The sequence below is a fragment of the Hydra viridissima genome, unplaced genomic scaffold (genome assembly GCF_058129835.1).
Source record: "Hydra viridissima isolate aposymbiotic clone 2 unplaced genomic scaffold, HvirCarnegie_v1 scaffold_7, whole genome shotgun sequence".
In the NCBI taxonomy this organism is placed as follows: domain Eukaryota; kingdom Metazoa; phylum Cnidaria; class Hydrozoa; order Anthoathecata; family Hydridae; genus Hydra; species Hydra viridissima.
This window is the reverse complement of record NW_028324306.1, coordinates 753,033-776,148: the sequence shown is the minus strand read 5'-3', so window position 1 is coordinate 776,148 and position 23,116 is coordinate 753,033. Positions and strand designations below refer to the sequence as shown.

The window sequence follows — 23,116 nt, the reverse complement described above, 5'->3', positions numbered from 1 at the left end:
ATATTTACTTAAAATAACCCGTATAATTTTAACACGAAAAAGTGTCGTCGGCAAAAAAAAAAAAAACAGGTAGACCTAGGAAGTTTAATAATAGGAGACGGCACGGTATATACATAAACATAAAACGCATATAACCCTGTTTCGAAAGTCAGACGCCATCTTGGTTGACCCAAAACATTTTTATGTTTTGCGGAACTATGGAGAAAACATTGATGAAACCAAATAAAAAATTTCAGCAAATTAACAAATAATTCGCCAGTTATGCTTTTCAGGCTATATTATGCTACAATGAATTTTTTGCTAACTGATTATCTGGTTCAGCTCATTTCAAAATATATGGAATACTGAATAGTCGAATGTCTGTACAAAGTTAGTAGATACCATGTTTTACACAGTATGAACGTTCTTGTGGAAATAAAAACAAATATTTGTGAGTTGTTTTTTTTTTACCGAAGTCAAATGATTAATTAGAGATGCACATTGTCAATTTTAAATTAATTTCTTTTCAAGTGATTTTAGTGACCTGAAAAAATAACAAAATTTGTGTCAACATGGGTACAATTTGAACATACAAATAAACTTTATTGTTGGCTGGCAATTTTCGAAGCCTGGTAATACCACCAATTATATAAAATTCTAATGCTGATTCAACATTCTCGCTGGGTAATTGTGCAGCCAAGTTGACATTCATTTTCTTAAACCATTGCAGGTGTGCAGAACATAATTTGTTTCCCAAGTGTAACCCTTCACTTTCTTGAAGTTGGTGAAGTTTTTTTATATATTCCTATGTTAAAAATTGTCCTTCACCATCAACTAGTCTTTTTTATCACTTAGTGTTTTACATACTAATTTAAGCATATGGCAAGGGTCAAAAAAGGTAACGACCTGTTCTTAATTTCTGGATGTTGGAATCAATTTTTAAAATTGGAGTCAGCTGAATCAATATTGAATTCAAGATACTTTGCCGTAGAGAAATTTGAAGCATAACTATCACAAATAAAGGATGCAACAGTTACATAAACACTGTGAAGTTCAGTAAGGCACTACCTAACCAAATTAGCTTGTTGTTTCCCTGTAAGCCCATCAATTAAAAAGTAAGCTATAGGAAGTTTAAATGATTTATTCAATAAACAACCATAAGCATCAGTGTTTCTTTTACAAAAGACAAGCTGTCATCATCAATCTCAGTCCCATAATGTACTAAGACACTTTGCATTTCAATCCTGTAAATGAATCTGCTGTAAAACCTGGCTTGCAATCAACAGTTTGAAACCATTGTCTTTGTAACAAGTCTCCTACCCCTCCATTAGACTTTTGAAAAATGTCAAGGTTCTCACCTTCCAGTACATTACTTTGCACTAGATCAGCAATAACGTTTTTCAAACTAGCATTTTGGTTCGGTTAACCTTCTTTTTCTCTGTTGTAAAAGTTTTTTTGTCTTTCTCTTAATAAGACTGAGGATTTTTTTTTGCCTTGCATAGCTTTTAGTTTTCTCGGATTTTCATCACCATTAAAGGCAGATTGGAATTCTCCTGTCAAAGGTGGCAGTGAAGTACAAGTATTATAGAATTCATTATTTATAACACTTGTAGTAGTAAATTTTGGCTCAGCAGAGATTCACAAACTGCTTTAGTTTTTTTAAAGTTATATGGAAAAGCTTCAAAAATGCTTGGTATGGCACCATACTAAACTCACACATGAGAGACTAGTTCTATCCATATCAACTTCTGTAAAATGTTTTGATCACACAACTGCTGATTTATGGGGATTAGTATAATTTTCTCTACTTAGAGCAGATATCCACTTTTGTCTTAATTCTGGGTATTTGATTTTCGATGGAAATCTATAAAAATAATAATTGAGTAATGAAACAAAGGCATCACCAGAATAATACCATATATCATTTTGTGCAAATTCTTGTATCAAGTAATTTCTGTACTTATGAAAAGTAATCCCATCGGTACGATCAGTATTCAGTATTCCAAATGTTATTGGAATGAACTGAAGAAGACTATCAGTTAGCAAATAATTCTTTACATGATAGTGTAAGTTGCCAAACATAAACTGACCAATTATTCAATTATTTAATTGCAATCATTGCAACGTTTTGATTTGGTTTAACAAAGTTTGAAGCAAAATTCTAAGTTACATGAAATTGTTTTGGGTTAACCAAGGTAGTGGCCAAATTTCAAAGCTGGCTTCACAAAAGTCACGTGATGCTGTCTCCTGTTTATTTAACCTCCTGGAGGTAAACGGATAATTTAAAATAAAACTTAAACAGTCGGCAAGCTACGACTCACCAGCCATATGTGGCTACTTGTCCACTATCATGGCAAAAATATAGCTTTTAAAAATGAATTATGCAAATTTGAAAATACTCTAAAATTAATAAAAAATGGGTTATGAACTTGGACAAAAAATGCTGGCTTTAACAACCTTCATCTCGGATTTCCTCAGAATTATACACTTTTATTAATTACAATAACCAATGAGAAGCTTCCAAGTTTTAGATCATCAGCATTTTTCGTTCACAAGTTATAACCATTTGAATGCTAACTCAAACTGCATAATTTTTTAGGGGCGACAGTTCAAGGTTTTACAACTTAAATTTTACAACAAAATCTTTTGAAATTTGGGTATCTGGTTATCAAAGAATGATGAAACCTAAAATAACAGGAAATTTGGTATTTTTATTATCATATTCATGTACTTCAAATTAGTAATAACAAAATTCTTACTTAATAAAATGAAGGGAACAGCGTGATAAATTGTAGAAATCGATCAAATGCCACTGACTTTTTCTGGACTAATTTTCAACAGCTTCTGCCATTTTTTCTTGCTGCATTTTGATATGAAAATTTTGTAAAACATTTATTGCACTTCTGAACTTAATTATTATCATAACTATTACCATTAACCTCATCCTTAATGTATTATGTTCTTTCCTCGAAGCCAATAAAAATAAGATAAATTACTTTTAACTACTATAAATCTTGATTGTGTTTTACTTTGTTGTTAATTTGCTTTTTTGAATACTACTTTTATTATACTACTTTTTAATTATTTAAAAAAATTATTTTTGAGGCCAGTCAAGATAGTTAAGGCTGTTTGAAAATTGAGGCACAAAATTCGAAAATCACATTTTCTCTAACAGGTCAAGTTTTACAGTATTTGAAAATAGATGCATCAAGAAACTTTTTTTAAAAAAAAATTCACAGTACAGTGAATCAATTACTTAATATACACATCCTAAAATGCTAATCTAATAATACAAAAAAAAATCAATTGACAAAAAAATAATAATAATAAAAGCTTGGCAAAAGAACTAGTAACATGCTGTTATTTATCATACATGTTTGCGTGCTGTAGAAATTTTTTATCTCTTCAATTTTTTTTTTAACCAAAACTTGAACTGATTAAAAAAACTGATGTACTTTTTGGACCCCATTTTTCATGCAAAGTTACCTCAAGTGAAACAAACGATCTTCAACTTAGGAACAAGCATTGAAAATGACCTCATACTAATAAATATAATATTTTAAACAAAACTGAAGACTTCTTTTTACTTCATTCTTCATGAAATACAAAAGACGTTTATAAAAGCACAATCATCTGTTTGCTCACTCTTCTTGTCTTAAACTATTCTATTTACTCCTTGATTATTATTTTCCATTTTTCTATTTTTTACTCTTTTTTTTTTTTTTGTATCTACAGATTTAACTTTGTTTACATTATATTTTTAACATTTTTAGACTTCTATGAAAATTAGCTTAACTTTATGAATAATAATTTAATATTATAATTATTAACATTTTCTTGAAAAAATTTTATCATTAATAATATTGTATTATCAATAATATTGATAAATAATGCAATCATAATAGGTAATAGGTAATAGTAACATAATGGTAATAGAAAGGATAATAGGAAGAGATTTTATGCCATCTGAGCAACCAACTCTCGGCGCTGTTCTTCGTAAAGCTATAAAGTTGTAGAAAAGAGTTATCAGAAAAGAAAACCTCTCAATTGGAGTATTTGGTTAAGGAAACGAGGTGTGAATTTGTTGCGCAATGAAAAAAAGTCAGACTTTCCATTCATAGATCAAAAAAGTGAATAACGATGTACGGACCGTCTGCAGAAAAATGTTAACCAAAAAGAAGAAACTATTAACATGATAAATTCTATACAGCGACTGTACAACAAAATCACCAAGATTTCCCTTTATGGAATTAGGATTTATTCAAGCGCAGAGAACAAAAGAGGGGGAGAAAACTCAAGTTGTGATAGGATCATAAACATGCATTAGATAAAAGTATGGAATTCAAAGACTTTATGTCAGACTATTGGAGAGAATAAATTTGAGAATGTGATGTTTCTCTTTGATGGAAGAAGTGACAAACCTATGTATTCAAATTTAATGAGGAAAAATAACTAAAACCTCAACGGTTAAAAGCTTGCGATGATTAAAAGCTTGCGACGATTAAAAGCTTGCGATGATTAAAAGCTTGCGACGATTAAAAGCTTGCGACGATTAAAGGCTTGCGACGATTAAAAGCTTGCGACGGTTAAGCTTGAACATATTGAAAGCATTTGCAATATGTTCAGGAATTTGTACGATGTTAAAGATACTTTAAAGTTAATTGATTGTGATAGCATAGCTACAAATAAAGGTCATAATAAAGATGTTATTCATCTTTTAGAGGTTAAGTTATAAAAAAAAGTTAGGATGGTGATATGTTCACTTTACACCAATAAACTTTGACTTTGATGTTTAATAGAAGAGTTTTGATGTTTAATAGAAGAGCTTTGATGATTAGATAACCACAAAGACAGGATTTTCTGGACACTTAAGGAAAACATTCCAAGGTTTCTGAAATCGAATAAAACTGCAATTCCAGGCCAATATTTTTAGGCCCTGGGGTAATTAATCTTTACGAAGAAATTGTGAGAGTTATCTAAAAATCAGAATAATGCTAGACAGTAGGAACTTTCACTTGAACTTTGGTAATCAAAAATCAGGTACTGTTTTCCATTCAAGATGGCTTAACACAGGTTCTTCCTTACTTAAATGTGGGTATGCAAACATGGATTAAAGAAGGATTATCTAAAAAGTTTAGAACTAATTTTTAAAATTCTTGTATCAAGATACGTCCCCATGTGGTTCCAAATTCAAGTGAAGCATGATTGGATAGAAGGGCCACGACACATATCGAACTAACTCATCCTTATCAATCTTCAAAAAGAAAATTTAAAGAAGATAAAGATTGAAAAATAAGTGAGATCTTCAACATGAGATTTATTATTCTGAAATCTTTCATTGCGAACAGAACAAGATTGAGAGGAAAATTCTTGTTAATAAAGTTCTGGAAAAAACCTTCTATCGTTTCCTCTTGGTTGCCCAAAAGGAACTTACAAAGATAGAATAAGTCAAAGCTGAATGCTGTAAAGGTTATTTTTGTTTGGAAAACTCAACAATTATAAAAGATTAAGAAATAGGAAGCTTAGCTCCCAGAACATACAAGACTCCTAATTTAAACATGCAACCAAAATAAATGACCTTATAACATGAAAAGAAGCCTATGAACCTATTTTAACCTGTCATATGAACAATAATGATCTAGAAATAATTTTAGGTTGTCCTATGGTAGCTTCGTATTTACATGTTGACACTCACAAGGAGTTGAGATGGAAGTTAGAGGCGAAATTCATTTTCCTTATGCTTAATACGGTGATTAATGGAAATTTTAAAAAATATTTACAGTCATAAAAACAGTGTTAAAACAATTGGTTTTTTTTAGATTACGGCAGCTTATGAAACAGCCTTTGATTTTATTTGGCATTTCGATACCAAGCACGTATGCATGAGGGGAGAAGGGGGGGGGGAGGGGACAGTTTGTACGAATACCGCAATGTTAGGTCTCTTATTACTTTTATGTATTTCCATTGTTTTTTACACATTGGCTTTTACACATTGCCTTTTTACACTCTGGAAACATATTTAGTGCCTTTTTACACGTTGGTGTTGTTGTATTCTGACTTAAGACTTATACTCCATTCACACCAAAAATAAAACTTGTTTTAATCGTGGTTATTTAAACTAGTGACGCATTTTTTCCGTTCACACTGCTTTTTAAAACCTTGTTTCAAATAAATGAGTTTAAAAAAGCGGTAGCTAAATAAAACACCGTTTGAAAAGCGAATGTTATTAAAACTCGGTTTTGTTGGTGTGAATGGGGTATAACAAATTGTATTTAAGCCGCTGCGCTATTTTACATATGTAACGTGACACGGAACCGTGCCACTATGGGACAAAAGTATATAAATTTTGCACAAAAATATTTTTGATAATTATTTTGTTTGTTTATGCCAGCAAATGTCATTACATAAACCCCATATTGGTTTTCATCGGAATATTTGAAAAATTTAAGATTTGAAGATTGGACTTAGTCCTGACAAAGGATTTTCTGGGTTGGTTTCTTACTGCATAACTCCATCCAATTTTCAATTTTTTGATATGTTCTCAATAAAAAGTAAATGAAAAATAGTTTGGGTTTTTTATTACAGCATTAACAATTATATTATAAGATATTATAAGTAGATAGATATTGCAGTTATTTAATAATTGATAAATATGCAAAATTTACTACTAAATATCTAAGCCCATGTCTTCAAAATAGTCAATAATAGAACCTTCATTTAAATCTATGAAATTTGATTCCTCAGTTGTAGTGTCCCAATCAGCCTCTTGTTCATAATTTTTAAGTAATAGGAAATTTTTTACAGCTTCTGATACCTGATGTTTAATCCTTTTCATTCTCACATCCAGTTTTGCTGAAGACACTGCAGGGTCCGATGAATCTAATGCTCGATTAAATACATCGAGCAAATTACTTTTACGAGAACACTTTCGAGAATGATATCTTCAATTCTGCCTATAGTACTTGTTACAAGATTCAGCTCCCTCTTCACCAAAAAATCCAGGTGATAATGGTAGTGTCATAATAATGTTTTTTGAACGACAAAGAATTTTATGAAGAGGCAGGCATGTTGAACCATTTATATTTATTAAATAATAAGGAATATGTATCATGGCAGAAGGACCCAAATTTTTCAAAGATCAACTGTTCGTGACAATTAAGGGCAGCAAGAATTTTTACTTAAAAACGAGTTATACTTAAACAAATATCTTGTGCATGTAAGCTTTCAGAAGTAATCTTTAATGCAAATTATAAAGATGATCACATGTATGTATTAGCAAGGCCGTAGACAACTTTTTTTGATGTTTGAGCTAAGCAACTTTGAAACATGAAGAAAACTCCATAATTAAGTAGGTTCATATATATAAGGAATGAGGATGCTACGCAAAAAATTGCTGTGATTGGAGACTGGGAACAACAAAAACCCCAAAACGTTAGCCCCCCAGCCCCAAATATGAGGGCAATGAGTCAAATTTGTTATTTTTTTTTAATTTTAAACTTTATTTTTATTTATCAATAAATTTCAAATTTGATTCAATAATATCTTTTTGATCGGCTTTAATGACTTTATAAAGTTTACACCCCCCTCAAATTGAGGTTTTTGTGAAGTTCCATCATTCTGTTTGAAATTCTATAACTCTCAAACGGGGATTTTGAGGGGTATATAACCTTAACCTTTTTGAAACCCGGAGTATTCACCTTTCATTTGGTACCAAAATAATTGATACTTTTTGATACTATAAAGAATGCGGGTCTTGTTAAGCCGAAAATATGGTAATAACCCCAAATTCCGTATCTCTAAATATTTCTTAAAATGTTTTATACTTGGAGAAATATAGATCTTATCAGTTGCAATCAATTGCTAAGAATCACATTTGTAACTATTAAATATGTGTTTTGGGAAAAGCTTCTACTTGTTTGCGCAAATTTTTTGCAAGAAATATCAGAATTTTTTTTTTTTTTTTTTTTAATCAATAAATATCAATTTCTATAACCAACAATATCAATACCGTGAGAGATATTTTCAAAGTTCGTTTGGCTACAAATTTCTTTAATCACTAGTTAATTTAAAATCTAAATTGAAAATTAAAAAATTGTGATTTTTGATTTTTGTGATCAATTTTTATCATTTTATCCCATAGTGCGTGCTAAAGCACTAAGAAAGATCTCAATGAAGTTTATTGTAACATTATAAAAGTCTCTTTTCTCATCTTTGACATCTCATCTTTGACATCTCATCTTTGACATCTCATCTTCGCTGTATTCACTTTATCTTTGTCTTGATAAAAACAATAAAAAAAAAAAACCTTGGATGAAAACATGACAGTACATTTAAAAATTATTTTCATATTTAGGAGTGATTAATACTAATTTACTCAGAAGATATTTTAGTTGACAATCTGCTAATTACTAAGTTAAAAAAATGATAAAGAACATCTATTTATTACATTTTTAAAATTTTTTATCAATAAAAACATTCGTTAATGATGGACTGCATTTTGTTTGCATCAACATGAGGATATTGTTATTAATTTTGTTCGGAAATTAAAATAAATTTTTAAGCGTCGTTTTTTTTTTTTTACAAGATTTTTCGGTATGCTTTTTTTGCATAAGCTAAAACTCAATTTAAAAATTCAAAAAAAACTCAATTTACAAAGGGTTTTTCAAATGAGTGAACATCTAAATCTCATCAGATGTAGAGAAATGTTTTACCTATCATCCTCCAGAAAAAAATAATCGAATATTTTGAAGATAAAAAAAAAAAATTATAAAAATCTATTAAAACTTTTTAGTAGAATTCGGCTACTGTTACGATATCAATTTACAATAGGATCGCAAACAAAGTAAATCAATCAAAATCGTGACAAGAAAACAAAGTTAATAACATATGATTTCCAGTCTTAAATCATTTCAACGCTATAAGGAGGTGGACCATTTTTTGGAGGTCCATTTTTGTCACGCAAAGCTGTATTGTAACCTGGTAAGTAGTTCTCAATGTTGTTTGGAGGTTGGCAATGCTTAGGTTGACTGCTCTCTGCAGGGGAAGCTAAAGGTTGGATGCGGTGCTTCGACAAGCCTCTGGGTAGAGTCATTTGACGAGCAGGCGGTTTATTAGGATTGCTACTAGGTGTGTGAACGCTGCAGCATGCTATAAAACCTAAAAAAAAAAAAAAAAAAAAGGTTTAACAAAAAAGAATGCAGTTACAAATATGCTTTGAGTATTACGAATGCTCAGATCGTTTAAAGTTAAATTTTCTTTTTTTTAGCAAAAAGGCATTTTTAAGTGCTTGTTATTACCTGCCATAAACAACACCAAACCTAACCCAATCAGCACACAGGCCCACCAGTATGTTTTCATCCAATCAAGGATAGTGTCAAACGTTTGTGAACTAAACAGCCACTTTTTTAATCTCGATAGAGGGCCCTCAGCATCAACTTTTCGACATTTATTCAGAATATCACAATACCCAGAGTACTTGTTACAGGGGGAGCCTGAAATATAAACCTGTGTTCTAAAACATATCAACATTATGGACAAAATTCAATGCGTTGTATAGCAAACTTGTTTTTAAAAATCTTTGTACCAGGAGCAAGCAGTTTTCTGCCAGAGGTTTCTTTCAATGACTTGCATGTAGAACTATCATTCTTATATTGACAGCAGACATCACAGAGCTCTTCCTCATTTGTACATTGACACTCGTTTGTTTTATTATTTTCTATCAGACATAATGAGCCAGTGCATTCCTTAAACAACAAACAATAAACGTCCGATTGACTAAAAAGCTATTATGGGTAAATGCAAACGGCAAGTTGTCATGCATGTCCCCGTTTGTGTATATTAATTCAAATAAACCGATTTTAAAAAACAAACCAAATAAAAAAACAACAAACAAACAAAAAAAAGCAATCCTAAAACTTACACCGTTGATGCAAACACGAGTGTTGTTATTGCATAATTCCTTATCATTAACAGGCTGAGGAGTGGGGCATGTGTAGTTTGTTTCACTAAGTCTTATTAAGGAACACTACTTCTTATTAACAGGACAAAAAAAGATATTGCATATTTCCATTGGTGTCATCAACACTGTCAGCATTTTTTATAGTTCTATCCTGTAAGTGAAAATGCTTTCCAAATACTACAACACTAACAGAAAACAAAGTGAAGTTTGAAAAGATACAGGCAAAATGAGGCTTGTGCACAGTCAGTTTTTGACAGACATGGTCTTTTTGTTGATGTTGGAAATGGTGAGCAAGTGTCTGGATTGCAGCAAAAACCAAGAGAAGGGCTGTAAAAAAATCAAGTTATCTAAGAAAAATATGAGCAAACATCTTCAACTTCAGATGGAGTTTATTTAAAAGGAACTTTGTAGTACCTTGAATATATCTATACACATGCTATATGCTATTATTACATCTTATATGTTATTATTGCATGTTATATGTTATTATTGCATGCATGCATATGCTGTAATATGACATTTAAGGAAAAACAAATGATTGTTGAATTTTTAACTTTCTTGTGAACAAGAGGATGAGAAGATTTTCATTAAAAAATCTTTCTTTAGTGCACTATAGATCACCTCAAAAATTTTTGGATTTCATACATTTTATTGGGGGATAAAAACTTATTTCATCTTAAAAAAAAAAACAAGCTCTCTTTGATAATCATATCGCCTAAATTGAAAATATGACAAACCTACTCAAGTAAGAACAAAAAGGATAACAAGCAAACAGAAAAACTTGTTATACAAAGGTTAACCAGCAAATTAAATGGAGATACCTGCACTTTATTCCCTTCACAGCATTTGCCCTATCAGAAAATTTGCAGCCTGTTTTGCCATCAGATGGTGTGCAACATGTATCATTTTTGCAAGAATCGTCGCCTAAATAACCGCAATCGCACTCTTCTCCTGCTTCAACAACACGATTTCCACAGATAGGAGCACCTTGTTCTACAAAAGTAGTAATCAAATGAACTGCATTGCAATGTTTCAGAACAAAAAGCTGAAAAAAATCAACACCAAGTGAACAGCACTAAGTAAACAAAACATTTAGTGCAAAAGAAAGTCAATTTGACACCCTCAATTATTACATACCCTTAAAGCACTTTGCAGACTTTGCATTCAAGACAGGCCATATGTAATTTCGACTGCATGTTGAAAAGTCAATGTTGTTTGGCTCTGATCCTGATGTTGCTCTGGGAAACATTATGAAATTTCCACCACTCCCACCTGGTGAACATTCTCCAGCTGTTGCTGGATCATGCTAGTATATAGCACAATAGAAAGAAAGTCAATATAAAAACCTGTACACATAATTGCTACACCATAAAAGTTACAGATTGCTAAAAAGAATACGCAAATAAAAGTTTTATTATTCTCTACCATAAACAAAATGAAACGACAAACAAACCTGTGAACCGAAATTGTGCCCAATCTCATGAGCTAATGTAATGTCAGTCACTTTTAGAGCAACAGTTTTCCCATAATTTAGATTTGTTAGAATGCCAGAATTTAGACTCTTCATCACTGAATTAATCATTTGATACTTGTCACAAATTCCACCAGCTCCACCCGCTAAAAAGTTACAACAACTTAAAAATGGAAACAGCTAAGAAACTAACCATGTCAATATTAGCAAAACAACTTATAAAATTGAAGTTTTTACCCATCAAAAAAACCATTTCACCAGATTTATACCTAGCTACTTTTTTGCTTACATGATTATTGTTTATGATATTTTAAGAACATTCTGACTTTTTCTATAAACTATAATCAAATCAATAAAAAACTGCTATGTAAATAAATCAGAAATTAGTATTTGTAAAAACATCTCCATTAAAATATTCATTTTCATAAAAATACTTTTTTTACAAAAACAAATGATTCAATAATACCTTTAGTTATAAAAAAAAAAACAATTTAGAGAAACACTCACTGTCCCCAATCCAAGCCAGACCCAAGACACCATCTGAGAACTCTCGATGAGAAAACACATACGATAGACAAAATTCATCGTGGTTATCTAAAGAAGCAAGATCTAAAAACTTCTCAACACCAATGTTTGGATCTGCAAACTTGCATCTAGTCTCTGTAGAACTTGAAGTACACCCATCCTTCGACATAACAGCTATCTTCTGAATTTTAAGTGTGTATCCTGAAAATCAAAGATTGTCCTAATATCAACTCCAATCGATATACAATTAACTTTGACATTTTTTTTTTTAATGATCAGTAGAGTACATAGTTCATTTCATTTTGTGTAAATTTAATTCTAACAAACTGTTTACAATAACGTATGGATATTGCTGTATAATTTATCTCCTTGATCTAAAATCTTGAAAAAGCAAGCAAATCAATCTCCCAATACCATACAAAATATTATAATTGAACAACTCATTTGTAAGTCACTTTACCTTCAGAGTTCCCATCTTTATTAAAGTCTGTCTTTGAGTAAATATGGCTGACAGACACCAGGTGTTGTGTCATAATATACATTGCACGCTCATCAGAACCAGCATGATCTCGGAAAGTCCAATCAGCCTAGAAAGTTCCAAAATGTTTATTAATTTAAGTATTAGTAATACTAAAAATAACAATAACAGTTGCAATAAAAACAATGATAACTAAATATTTAGGCAACAACTTGTATAAACAATTATGTTTAATATAAGCAAACAGAAATATTTAAACTCATATATTAACAAATTCTTAATGAAATTTTTGTTATATAACTAGTTAAAACAATCTTTTTTAGCTATAGCTTTGCAACAATTTTTCTAAGCTTGTATTCTCAGTAAATTGCTCACATCCATAATGCTTCATTGATCAACTTATATTTCAAAGTGTAAATCTTAAGGCATTAATGAACATACCTGCAAAAACATTCGACATTCAGTTAACTTTGGGTTGAAAGAAGCCCGTTTTTGTCTGTGGTATACATCTACTTTGCAATCATTAAAAGTTATATGATCCTTTTAAACAAATTGAATAAGAATGTTCAATTACAATAAAACAAGTGCATTAATTAAAACTTACTGAATTTGGATGATAAATAGCAGTTACAACCAAGTTTATAATACATAAAACTCTAATCTTTTATAATACAGCACTTAAAAGCATTCCATCAAAAAATAGTTATTAGAATCACTATTATTATTTATTACTTGTTTCTAGCATCAATTGTAATCTTCAGATAATTAATTGCTTATTTATCTACTAATGCTTGCTTAATCTTTTTTTAACTTCATTAAAAAAATCAAAGCAGAAAATGAGTTGAGTGATTTTAAAATTCAAGATGTCATTTTTTAAAATCCAAAATTTTTATCTAAAAATATTTTGGAATGGCACACTAAAGTGTCTGCAGACACAATTGAAAATGAAAAAATCCACAGATTCTTATTCTATAAAAATATAATTTTATGTCTTTTTTTTCATGCTTTCTGACAAGAAATGTCACTGAGTCTGAGAAAAACAACCAAATATATCACCTGGCCTCCTTGCAGTATAATTCTGTTCTTTGTTCATCCACTCTTGAGTACGAGCTAAAACTCCTCCACACTTGTATGGAGTTGATATTTTTATGTCTTTTACATTATATATTACTGAATGAAAATCATTTGCATCCAGATTTTTATATTGCTTTGCAGATTCTATGTGGAACTCTTCACCCTTACCATCATGGATTCTTCCTTCAAAAATATCATCATGTATAAATCCATGCACAAGAGAATTCGAACAACCTAAAGTTAGAAAATATCTCTTTAAATAAATTTATTAACAAAATTTATTTATGTTTTTTCTAGATTCTATTTTCTACCTTGCAAATATCCAGAATAAAGATTTTTAGGATGAAAGTCTGATGATGAATCAAAGTTAACGTTGTCTGTAAATGAAGATGTATCTCTCCGAAGACGTAGCTTAAACTCTCTAAAAAAAAATTCTTTAAATTACAATAAAACACTTTAAATAGATTCATGCTTAAAGAATAACTGTTATAATCTTCCCATCATAATCAGCCACAAAATTACTACTATACTCTAGAACATGTATCCATCAAATCATATATTTTAAATTCAATTGTTTGATAGAGTGATCTATTTTTTTATGAAAGAGAAATAATGGTGTGATACCATGCCAATAGTTCTCTTTAAAAAAAAAAAAGAGCTATTTTATTAAATTAATTAACACCTAAAATTTTATGATTTTTAGATTGTAACAACTTTAAATCATCAACTGCATGCAGTTGTATGTAATACCTGGAATGTGCTTTAAAATTTAAATGCAGTTCTTTATTTGGGTCTAATGATCTTCGTACTTTGGAATGACTATGATACAATAGCTTTTTATCATAAGTAAGAGGCTCATAGTGAAGTATTGAGTCTGATAACTGATTTCCTAAATAAGAAATTGATGTATACAACTTTTCTCTCACATATATACATACATACATACATACATACATACATACATACATACATACATACATACATACATACATACATACATACATACATACATACATACATACATACATACATACATACATACATACATACATACATACATACATACATACATACATACATACATACATACATACATACATACATACACACATACAAACAAACAAACAAACAAACATACAAGCATACATTGCAAAAAATAGACTCACTTAAAGCTTTGACAGCAGCATCTATAGGTATCAAAAGGTTTATAACTATGATTAATGTTAACAACCATAAACTCTTCATCATATTAACAGTTAGAGAAAATATTTAGAGAAGAGATAACTTAACTTAAACAATTTTATAAACACCGTTTTTTCCCAGAATTTCTTTCATCGATTTTGATTAATTAGCATTTTACCAATAGGTATATAGTTTATCGATGACACGGGTTTTTTTAAAAACTGCTGCGATTTCTCCAAAATCTAAGTCATTGTAGCCATGACCATTAGCGTGCTATTTTTACGGCTAGTCAATCGCCGCACTGTGATCAATTATTGTACCTAGAGGGACGAAATTCTTAACAATAGGAATCCGGGATTTGAGATGTAGATCTTATATAAAGTAGTAAATGACACAGTCTATGTACCAAAATTTTCCTTTTTTTTTTTTTCTTTCGACGCACTATTCCTTATCCTCGTTTAGTATTATATCTGATTCCCACAAGAGGTTAAAGACTTCAATTGTCAACGAATACTTCTGTCTTACAGATCTGATGTCAGACTTGATATAATGATGTCTGATATTTGATATAATAGAATCTAAAGATATGAAAAACTTTTTCATGTAGTTTTTTTTGTTTTATTTCCAGGCCATTTTTCTGGGGTTGTGTTTTCTGTAACACCTCACATCTTTGTGGCGATTTTCCTGTGCATCTTCTCCCAGTATACCAATTGGTAACAAAATGTTTTCAATTATATCATTAGAGTATATAATCACTTTATGGATTGTTATATAGACATGTAACAAAAACAACCTAATTTTAAAATCTCTGGATTATAAGATCTTAATTGTATATCTTCAATGTAATTGAACTGAGAAGAAGAAGCTTTATATATATAACAACTTTGTGCAGCTTCATTAGGAAAAAGAGCATCGCACAATTTTCCATCTTCAGTAGGCAACTTTGAAGTTGCATAATGTTAATATTTTGTTTTTAATTGAAGAACTTAACTTCAAGCTAAAATGTCTTGTTTTAATAACTATTGACACATTGAAGAAATAGATTTTAAACTCTAAAAGTTTATTGGACTGCACCAATTTCATTCTCAAACTTGGATTTTTTAGAATATCCCCATTATTATAGAAAAAAAAAACACCTTCGTCAAATTTTGATTGAAACGTGATATCATCTTGTAGTTGACTTAAAAAGCTTCTGTTTTACTTTCTTTTTTTTTCCCGTGAGAAAGTTGAGTTATTCGCTTTTAAGCTTGAAAGAGTTCTTCAAAAGCAATCTTTGAAGCCAAAGTTTCTACTGTCTCCTGAAAAGAAAGCTCTTTTTAAATAAAGTAATTTTTGAAAAAAAAATTTTTTGAAAAGAATGATTTAAATGATGCTTTAGCTTTTTATTGAAAGAGTTTTTATTGAATTACGATCATAGCTCTCTGTTTGGAATTAGAGAAAATGAGAGCAATGGTTTGGCAAAGAAAGTCCTGTCAAAGAATATATTTAATTTTTTTTTTTTTGCTAGGTTAAAACTTATTTTTTTAAGTAACCTTTGTTAAGTGCATATAAAAACAGCTAGGTGTCTTTTGAAATTTTGAAAAAGTCTGAAAGTTTATAAACGTCGAAATGGCTCGAAAATCAGGAAGTGAAGCAAAAAAGTTGCAGATTTGAAGGATCAACAATAGAACAAGTAAGATAATTATTTCCAAAAATTGGGTCGTTATTACTCTGAAAATATTTAAAACGACATGCATTCAACGTTATTAGGATCTGCAAGAATATTTTGTCAACTCCTAGTCAATCAAAGGTTAGGTTATGGTGAATTTACAAAAAACTTGAACGTAAACCGTAAAAAACATGTTCTTCAATTACAGTTCGAATCGTTTCGCTTAAGAAAAACACTGGTGTTAATATCTTTGTATATATTTCAACGTGCAGCAGTAGGTATGTAGAGCTCTACATACCTACTGCTGCATGTTTTACGTTTAAGTTTTTTTTCACGTACTTGTGTTTGAATAACTCATTTTTACAGTCTAGGATATAGCTCTCTAGAGAGCTATAAAAATGAATTATTCAAACACAAGCACGTGCAACTTATCGTTAACATAGGACAAAATTTCAGATGAGTGCTCAGGAAATGCAACATGCAAATTTTGAAAGCTTTTCCTTCCCAAATGTCAAAAACTCAGGGTGTTTCTGAAATAGTTATGGGCATTTATAACCAGTTTTTAAACAGTTTAATTGCGGCGTTGCAATACTTGATTTCTTTACTATGTAGTGCAAAAGTGTGAATCAATAAAATGTCAAATGCAAAAGTTTGTTCAACTGTACAAAATTTTAGATTAAAAAAAAAATTTCCAATGGCCATATAAAAAAAAAAAATTTCCGACGGCCATGATTTAAACAACATTTTATAGCAGTGGTTTGACGTAACTGCAAAGGATTTTGAGTTGAGGCAAGGAAGGCAGAGAAGCATGATGAGGCGTGATAAATCTATGCCTCGTCATACTTCTGCTGTACATCATGTTTTGGCCTTCTGGGACGATCGAAGGTAATAGTTGCTTAATATATTTTTCTATGATTTAGCCCATTGAAATAATATTTCTACAGATTATATCTCCTAGATATAAGCAATCATTTTTTTATTTATATTACACTAAGTGTTTTTGCAAATTTTAATCAAAAACATGATCATAAACAGAAATATGATCATAACTGCAAAAACTGATACAAAGCTTGAAGCTAGGGTTCAGAGAAAGATTGATAGATACCAGAGGAAAGAGGAATACAAAAATTGAGCGCAGAAGAGTAACAATTCAGTATGCTAAAATAGTAAAGAGGAGATCGGTAAGAAGCGGCCATTCCTGTGTATTTTTATCCTTTACGATACCAAAATATATATTGTATTGTTCATAAAGATATTTATTTTATTTTGGGTTAAAAAAAAAAAAGAAAAGGGAATATAAACATCTGTTGTCAATAATGCACGGAAATTTAAGGTAAATTGAAATTTTTGAAATAAATTTGTAACTTGAGCTAGACATCTTTATACTTTATTTAGGTGCTGCAAGATTAATTGAGTCAGAAGTCTTAGTCCCAACTAAAAATATCAACTTTCATGAATTAAGTTTCAACAGTAGGCATCAGTTTGGACAAGCATACTTCAGAGTGTAAAAGGAGATAGAGGGTCTCATTGCTGCAATAACTTCTGCCAGTATTTGGGTCAACCTCAGCGTTCCAGATCAACCCCTTTTTATTTCTAGTAAGAAAGTTCGCTTTCTTGAAGAAGATGTTTTACAGCTAAAGTTAAGCAGAGAATCTTTCAGAAGGAGACGTTTTCGAAATACAACAGAGCAAGGAGGCCGAATACGGAATAATTATATTGATATAATGGCTAACTAGACATTTTGATGATAAATTTACAAAGCATTTTGAGGACGCTAGAAAGACAACTAATGCAGACAGACTATTAGTGTTTGTAACTGGCCCAGAGTTTGAAATCATGTTATCTCCCTCATCAAGTTAAAGTGCTAAGTCATATAAATCGCCTAAAATATTTGAAATTTCTGAAATAATTTCAGGTTTTTGTTCTGACACCATAATAAGTAATGCTGGGTAGAAATCTGGTGCGAAAACCTTTCTGACAAGAGTTCTAGGTTAACAAATTCTTTTTTGTTATAATTTAAACGCTATTTGTCATAATTAACGGTCCGTAGGTCCGTGTGTGTGAAAGTTTTAAACTAACTTTCTGGTTAAAACTGTTCCTTGTCTCCGATCACCGTAATTTTTTGCAAAACATTCTTATTTGACACCAGTATGATTAAAAAAAAAAATTTGCACCATTTCTTTAATTAATATAGTAATAAGAGATTTAGCGTAATATTGCTTCTTACCTTCGCGTCAACCAATATAAAAACTAGGAAAGTCATAATAAAAATCCAAGTAGGAATCTATAACTTTTATTACCAATTTTAAATGTAAAAATGAAATATTTATATATATTTTTTAAAAAACAAAATATCTTCGGTCAAAGAGACCAACTGTAATTTTCTTAAAATTTAAGATATAATAGTCATGGGCTAATATATAAACAATAATGTTCGGCATCATTTTCTCTGTCGAAAATGATGAAAAATTTAGAGAACAAACTTGGAATCTTTACAGAATAATACAAACGACGATCCCTAGGAATTCAAAATACTCATTTAACCAAAGTATTTTTCAAAATTAATTGCAAGTGTTTATTCGTTTCGCAAAGTCAGCGGCGGAAACTCATTTTCGTCACTGAGCTTAACGTTTTGCTCGATTTCATTGCATGTTGACAATGCAGAAGATGACGTATGCCTCGGTGAAGAAACAGCCAACCCGGCTTGGTAGTGCTCACCTTCCTAAAACGGCATTTATTGTCATTAAAACGTCAACTTTAAAAGTTGAAATAAAAGATTACATTTTTTATTTACCGGAACGTTCATCACATCCTCTTCGTTTGGTATTAACCTGCAGAAAAACATAAAAACTTGTTTTCATTTTTTTGGTCATGAAACTTCGTGTAAAGTGTACGAAAATAAGAAGACCAGCTTTATGGTTCAAAGATCAATATAAAACTTAAAAATAGTACTTTCAAAACGATTCAAGTCCTTACGGAAATTGCCTAAGAATTGGACACTCTTGGCCATCGGTAGGATCGAGATTATAAATATACAAATAACCATCTGCTGAAGCCACCAAAATACGAGGCAATTTGTTAATAACAGTGAGTGCGCATATGTTTCTTTGACCTATATCAAAATGTACGAAAAATAAAATATTAAACAAAAGAAAAATTTTACTCGAAATAAAAATATAAAATACCTTGTCGACATAAAAACAGACACATCAAAAACAATTAAAAATCTGCCAACCAGCATTCGGCAACTTTGCAATAGCGAAGGCACGCCCTTGTGTGAAGACTTCGGTCATTTGGGAAGGAAGATAACTCGCAGGAGCCATAAGGGCTTTTCCGAAGTAGCCCATCCAAGTTTGGTTGCTTGGTTCTTCTTTGTTATTTCTAATCAGCGTTTGTAAAAAATAATTTACAGAATAAATAATTTACAGAATAAATAATTTACAGAATAAAGATAAAAATACTTTTAAAAAAAGTTATATTTATAACTTTCAGATTCTTTTAAATAGAAAAAAAAATTAAACGCTAAATATTTAGTACTTTAATACGTATATGTTAAAAATAGTATGTAATTTGCATTTTAAACATTTTTATTTAAATACTTAATTTATTTACATTTTATCATAATTTTAATAAATTCTTTAAATTATTTTTTACAACAGTTTCTAATTAAAAAATTAAAAAAATAAAAAAATAAAATTAATAATGAAATAGAGCAAGAATACTTTTCTGTTTCCAATTTGAAAACATGGACAGTTTCAGTGTTGCTTGATGATACCAAGAAAAGAGAATCTGTGCTGAAAGCTAGAGAATTAATCTGTGCACACCTGAAATATTAAAAGAAAAACATCAAAACTTCGCTCAGCGATACAAGTAAACCAGTCCAAACACAAACAAAAAGCTATTACAACACACAAAAACTAACATAACAACAAACGTAAAAGTTGACAAAATTAATGAAAAGAACCTTTTCATTCCTCTTCGAAACTCAAACAATTTTAGTCCATCAGGAATAGAAAAGACTCGTATTACTGTTCCCTAAAGAAAAGTGAAGCATTTCTTTATATAGTTCTATAAAAATATATTATCAAACAAAAAATTATTCTTTAAAAATTTTTTCTAATTCTTTAGAAAACTTTTTGAATTGAAGAACCAAGTTTACATTTGTTTAAAAAGAACATAATGACGAGCACTTGGTTGTGCTTTTGTGAATAACTTCATCATAGAAAAGAAGTGTAAACCTAATTTTACCCTTAAAATTATAACTATGATACACTTAATCTTAGTGCTGAGCTGCAAGGATATGCACATAAAACATTAATACATTTATCTAAACCTTTTCTGAAGCAGTAGCAAGCAATGTTGCATGAATGTTGAAAGTAATTGCTGCCAGTGGAGCATCATGAGCTGCAATTAAAGTGACTGCTCTCTAGATTAAAAAATAGGAAATGATCCATACACATATCTTTATATTCTCAAAAAAGCACACACACAAAAACAAGTTGAAAATGTTTTTTAAAAGATGAAAAAATTTTTCAAAACCATTTAAATAATTAAGTTTACAATTTCTTTTCAAATTAGTTTTTAAAATGTTGAATTAAATTCTTCAAAACACAATAAATGCATGTCTGCATGTAGAATTTTAGTTGAGGTATTTAGAGTAATTCTTGAGTGATCATTTAAAGTTGAGTGAATATTGTGCTGATATACTTTTGCAAGATAAAAATAAATAAATAGCAAATAGCTAGTAGAAGTTATCAGAAACTCAAAATGAGAAATTTATACCAAGTTTATTCCATCAAATATTTGAACCTCACCAATCTAATGTAATAGAAACCATATAATGCATATTAAAAATGTTTTTAAAAATCACTAAAAATTATTTATAGAAAAAATTTCCAATTATTTCAATTGTCAAAGAAATACTTTAGGCATATTACCCGATTGTTTCCTGGGTAGGCTAAGTAACAGTTTTCTGAATTGTCAGAAAGAGCACACAGTCCTAAATTAATTTACACAAAATAAATGATAAGCAGTTTGTATTAATATCTACAAGATCGATGGAGATGTTTCACCATTAACACAGGAAAACAAGCACCCACAATGGATACTGGCCATTAAAATTAAAAAAGACAAATCTACTTCAACAAAAAAACTTATTACAAAATGCTGAAGTGGTTGCCAACTTACCAAATTGATTTGGAGGTGTATCTCTGATTGTATGCAGAACCTTTTCAAAGCAATTTGATGCAATAATAAAATGATGCAAAAATATTTTACATGTTATTTTAAAAAACATTTCTGTCTTTCTGAAAAATTTTCAAAATTTTTGAAACTGAAACTAAATATTTAGTTGTTCCAAAAAAGATTTGAATTTTTAAAATAAGTTCTTTTTGATATCATTTACGTAAAACTGACATAGAGTTACCTTCATATCTCGTATATTGTGTATGTACAAACTTTCTTCAAGAACAACCAGTAACCTCTAAAATTTTCAAAAAAGGTTTTCAGAAAATAACAAAAGAAAAAATAATTCTATAGCAAAAGAAATCAAATTTTTTTCCACTGAAAATCACAAAGAACAAATTACAAAGAATAAATCACAACGAACACTGCAAACAGTATTCTGGAAACCTGAAAAACCACTGGAAACCACTTTAAAGTGAAAAATAAAGTTCTACCACATTTAATACAACTTTAAACTTTTCTCATTATTAAGACATTTTAAACAGAATAACTTCTTTTTTGAAAAAATCCCTTTTTTCATTGTTTTGTAAAGTTTGAGTAAATTGTTTTAATAGCAGGGGGTAATCAGCTAGAAAATAGTTATGTTTAAAAATGATAATTTTAATTTTAAATTTTAGTTGATGAACTTCTGTATTGCAGTGTTCTGGATTATAACATAGTTAAATTTATAACAAGACGTAAGACTACATACTACTCTGTTCAAACGGACAGCAAGAATAGTGTTAGGATAGCTGTAGTTACATATCTCTGTTCCTTTCTAAACAAATATTTGATACTACTGAAAATATTGAGAAAGAATAAAATTCGATTACAAAATCATTTTAAAAAATTAACATAAAAATTTTCAAGTAGTTTTTCTTTGGATTTTTGTTTAAGGTATTTTCTTTAATATTACTAAAACACATTTGCCCAAATAAAATCTTTCTAGTTTGACCTTTGAAAAGATTTTCAGAAAAACACTCTTATAAAGTACCTTTATCATAAATTGAAGAGGGATGTTAAATATCAAGCATTGACATGATCAGCTTAGGATAAGTAAAACAAACTTAAACTTTTTATGAAATCTCATTAAAATGTTGATTTCTTTGATGTTTTGTTTAAGTAATCTTTTCAGATCTTGAATCCAAGCATTGACATTTTTTTTTACTTGTTGAGGTGATTTTTTAAGGAATACAAATGCTGTTAAGTAAGTAAAGAAGTAAGAAAGAAATAATGAAAAATGAATAAACTTATATAAACTAACTAAAGTGTGTAAATAGATTATGTATTTATGTATGTATATATGTATATATGTATGCATGTATGTATGTATGTATGTATGTATGTATGTATGTATGTATGTATGTATGTATGTATGTATGTATGTATGTATGTATGTATGTATGTATGTATGTATGTATGTATGTATGTATGTATGTATGTATGTGTGTGTATGTATGTATGTATGTATGCATATAGGGTTTGTAGGAATATGGGGTTTTTCCCACACAGACCTTGATATGTTTGAAATGTATAATGGCTGGATTAACCAATATATCTACAAAAACACATTAGGAT

General features: G+C 29.9%; 2 protein-coding genes, 1 long non-coding RNA gene and 1 pseudogene across 5 annotated transcripts in view; 2 read left to right on the top strand and 2 right to left on the bottom strand.

Moving 5' to 3' along the window:
- The first annotated feature begins 86 nt into the window (after positions 1 to 86).
- LOC149885507 (uncharacterized) lies at positions 87 to 2,420 on the top strand. Its single transcript, XR_016453993.1, has 2 exons — positions 87 to 430; positions 511 to 2,420. It is a non-coding gene; the product is annotated as an uncharacterized LOC149885507 (long non-coding RNA).
- Positions 2,421 to 8,763: 6,343 nt separating this feature from the next.
- Positions 8,764 to 14,944, bottom strand: LOC145184187 (disintegrin and metalloproteinase domain-containing protein 10-like). Of its 3 annotated transcripts, none has more exons than XM_090092999.1 (15): positions 14,652 to 14,944; positions 14,236 to 14,374; positions 13,797 to 13,906; positions 13,468 to 13,719; positions 12,853 to 12,920; positions 12,394 to 12,520; positions 11,916 to 12,134; positions 11,391 to 11,554; positions 11,075 to 11,243; positions 10,759 to 10,930; positions 10,157 to 10,264; positions 9,899 to 9,983; positions 9,563 to 9,722; positions 9,276 to 9,470; positions 8,764 to 9,135 (listed from the first exon to the last, which is right to left on the bottom strand). In XM_090092999.1, the coding sequence occupies exons 1-15, from the start codon at positions 14,731 to 14,733 to the stop codon at positions 8,879 to 8,881; spliced, it is 2,307 nt and encodes a 768-aa protein (XP_089949125.1). In that variant the 5' UTR covers positions 14,734 to 14,944; the 3' UTR covers positions 8,764 to 8,878. The 3 variants fall into 3 exon arrangements, with proteins under 3 accessions (XP_089949125.1, XP_089949126.1, XP_089949127.1); XM_090093000.1 differs by having other exon boundaries at positions 12,853 to 12,951; positions 14,652 to 14,925; XM_090093001.1 differs by having other exon boundaries at positions 12,853 to 12,951; positions 13,481 to 13,719; positions 14,652 to 14,925.
- Positions 14,945 to 16,275: 1,331 nt separating this feature from the next.
- LOC149885506 (uncharacterized) lies at positions 16,276 to 18,310 on the top strand (annotated as a pseudogene).
- Positions 18,311 to 18,592: 282 nt separating this feature from the next.
- Positions 18,593 to 23,116, bottom strand: part of LOC145184184 (WD repeat domain phosphoinositide-interacting protein 2-like) — an 8,414-nt gene continuing 3,890 nt past the window's right edge. The window contains exons 4-15 of the mRNA XM_080059801.2: positions 22,251 to 22,316; positions 21,741 to 21,797; positions 21,503 to 21,542; positions 21,253 to 21,314; positions 21,098 to 21,133; positions 20,649 to 20,741; positions 20,280 to 20,350; positions 20,038 to 20,139; positions 19,551 to 19,696; positions 19,292 to 19,427; positions 19,110 to 19,146; positions 18,593 to 19,037 (exon numbers count right to left, since the gene is read on the bottom strand). Of these exons, the coding sequence (XP_079915927.2) occupies positions 18,891 to 19,037; positions 19,110 to 19,146; positions 19,292 to 19,427; positions 19,551 to 19,696; positions 20,038 to 20,139; positions 20,280 to 20,350; positions 20,649 to 20,741; positions 21,098 to 21,133; positions 21,253 to 21,314; positions 21,503 to 21,542; positions 21,741 to 21,797; positions 22,251 to 22,316 (993 nt within the window). The 3' untranslated portion in view covers positions 18,593 to 18,890. The remainder of the gene's footprint in view (positions 19,038 to 19,109; positions 19,147 to 19,291; positions 19,428 to 19,550; positions 19,697 to 20,037; positions 20,140 to 20,279; positions 20,351 to 20,648; positions 20,742 to 21,097; positions 21,134 to 21,252; positions 21,315 to 21,502; positions 21,543 to 21,740; positions 21,798 to 22,250; positions 22,317 to 23,116) is intronic.

What these genes read in the sequence shown, in the direction of transcription:
- LOC145184187 (XM_090093001.1), bottom strand. Translation starts at nt 14,733, where the DNA reads ATGATGAAGAGTTTATGGTTGTTAACATTAATCATAGTTATAAACCTT. An exon ending in GTGAAGGGAATAAAGTGCAG is followed by an intron (nt 10,265 to 10,758) that starts GTATCTCCATTT and finishes ATTTTTTTACAG; the next exon opens with CCCTTCTCTTGGTTTTTGCT. An exon ending in CTCGTGTTTGCATCAACGGT is followed by an intron (nt 9,723 to 9,898) that starts GTAAGTTTTAGG and finishes TTGTTGTTTAAG; the next exon opens with GAATGCACTGGCTCATTATG.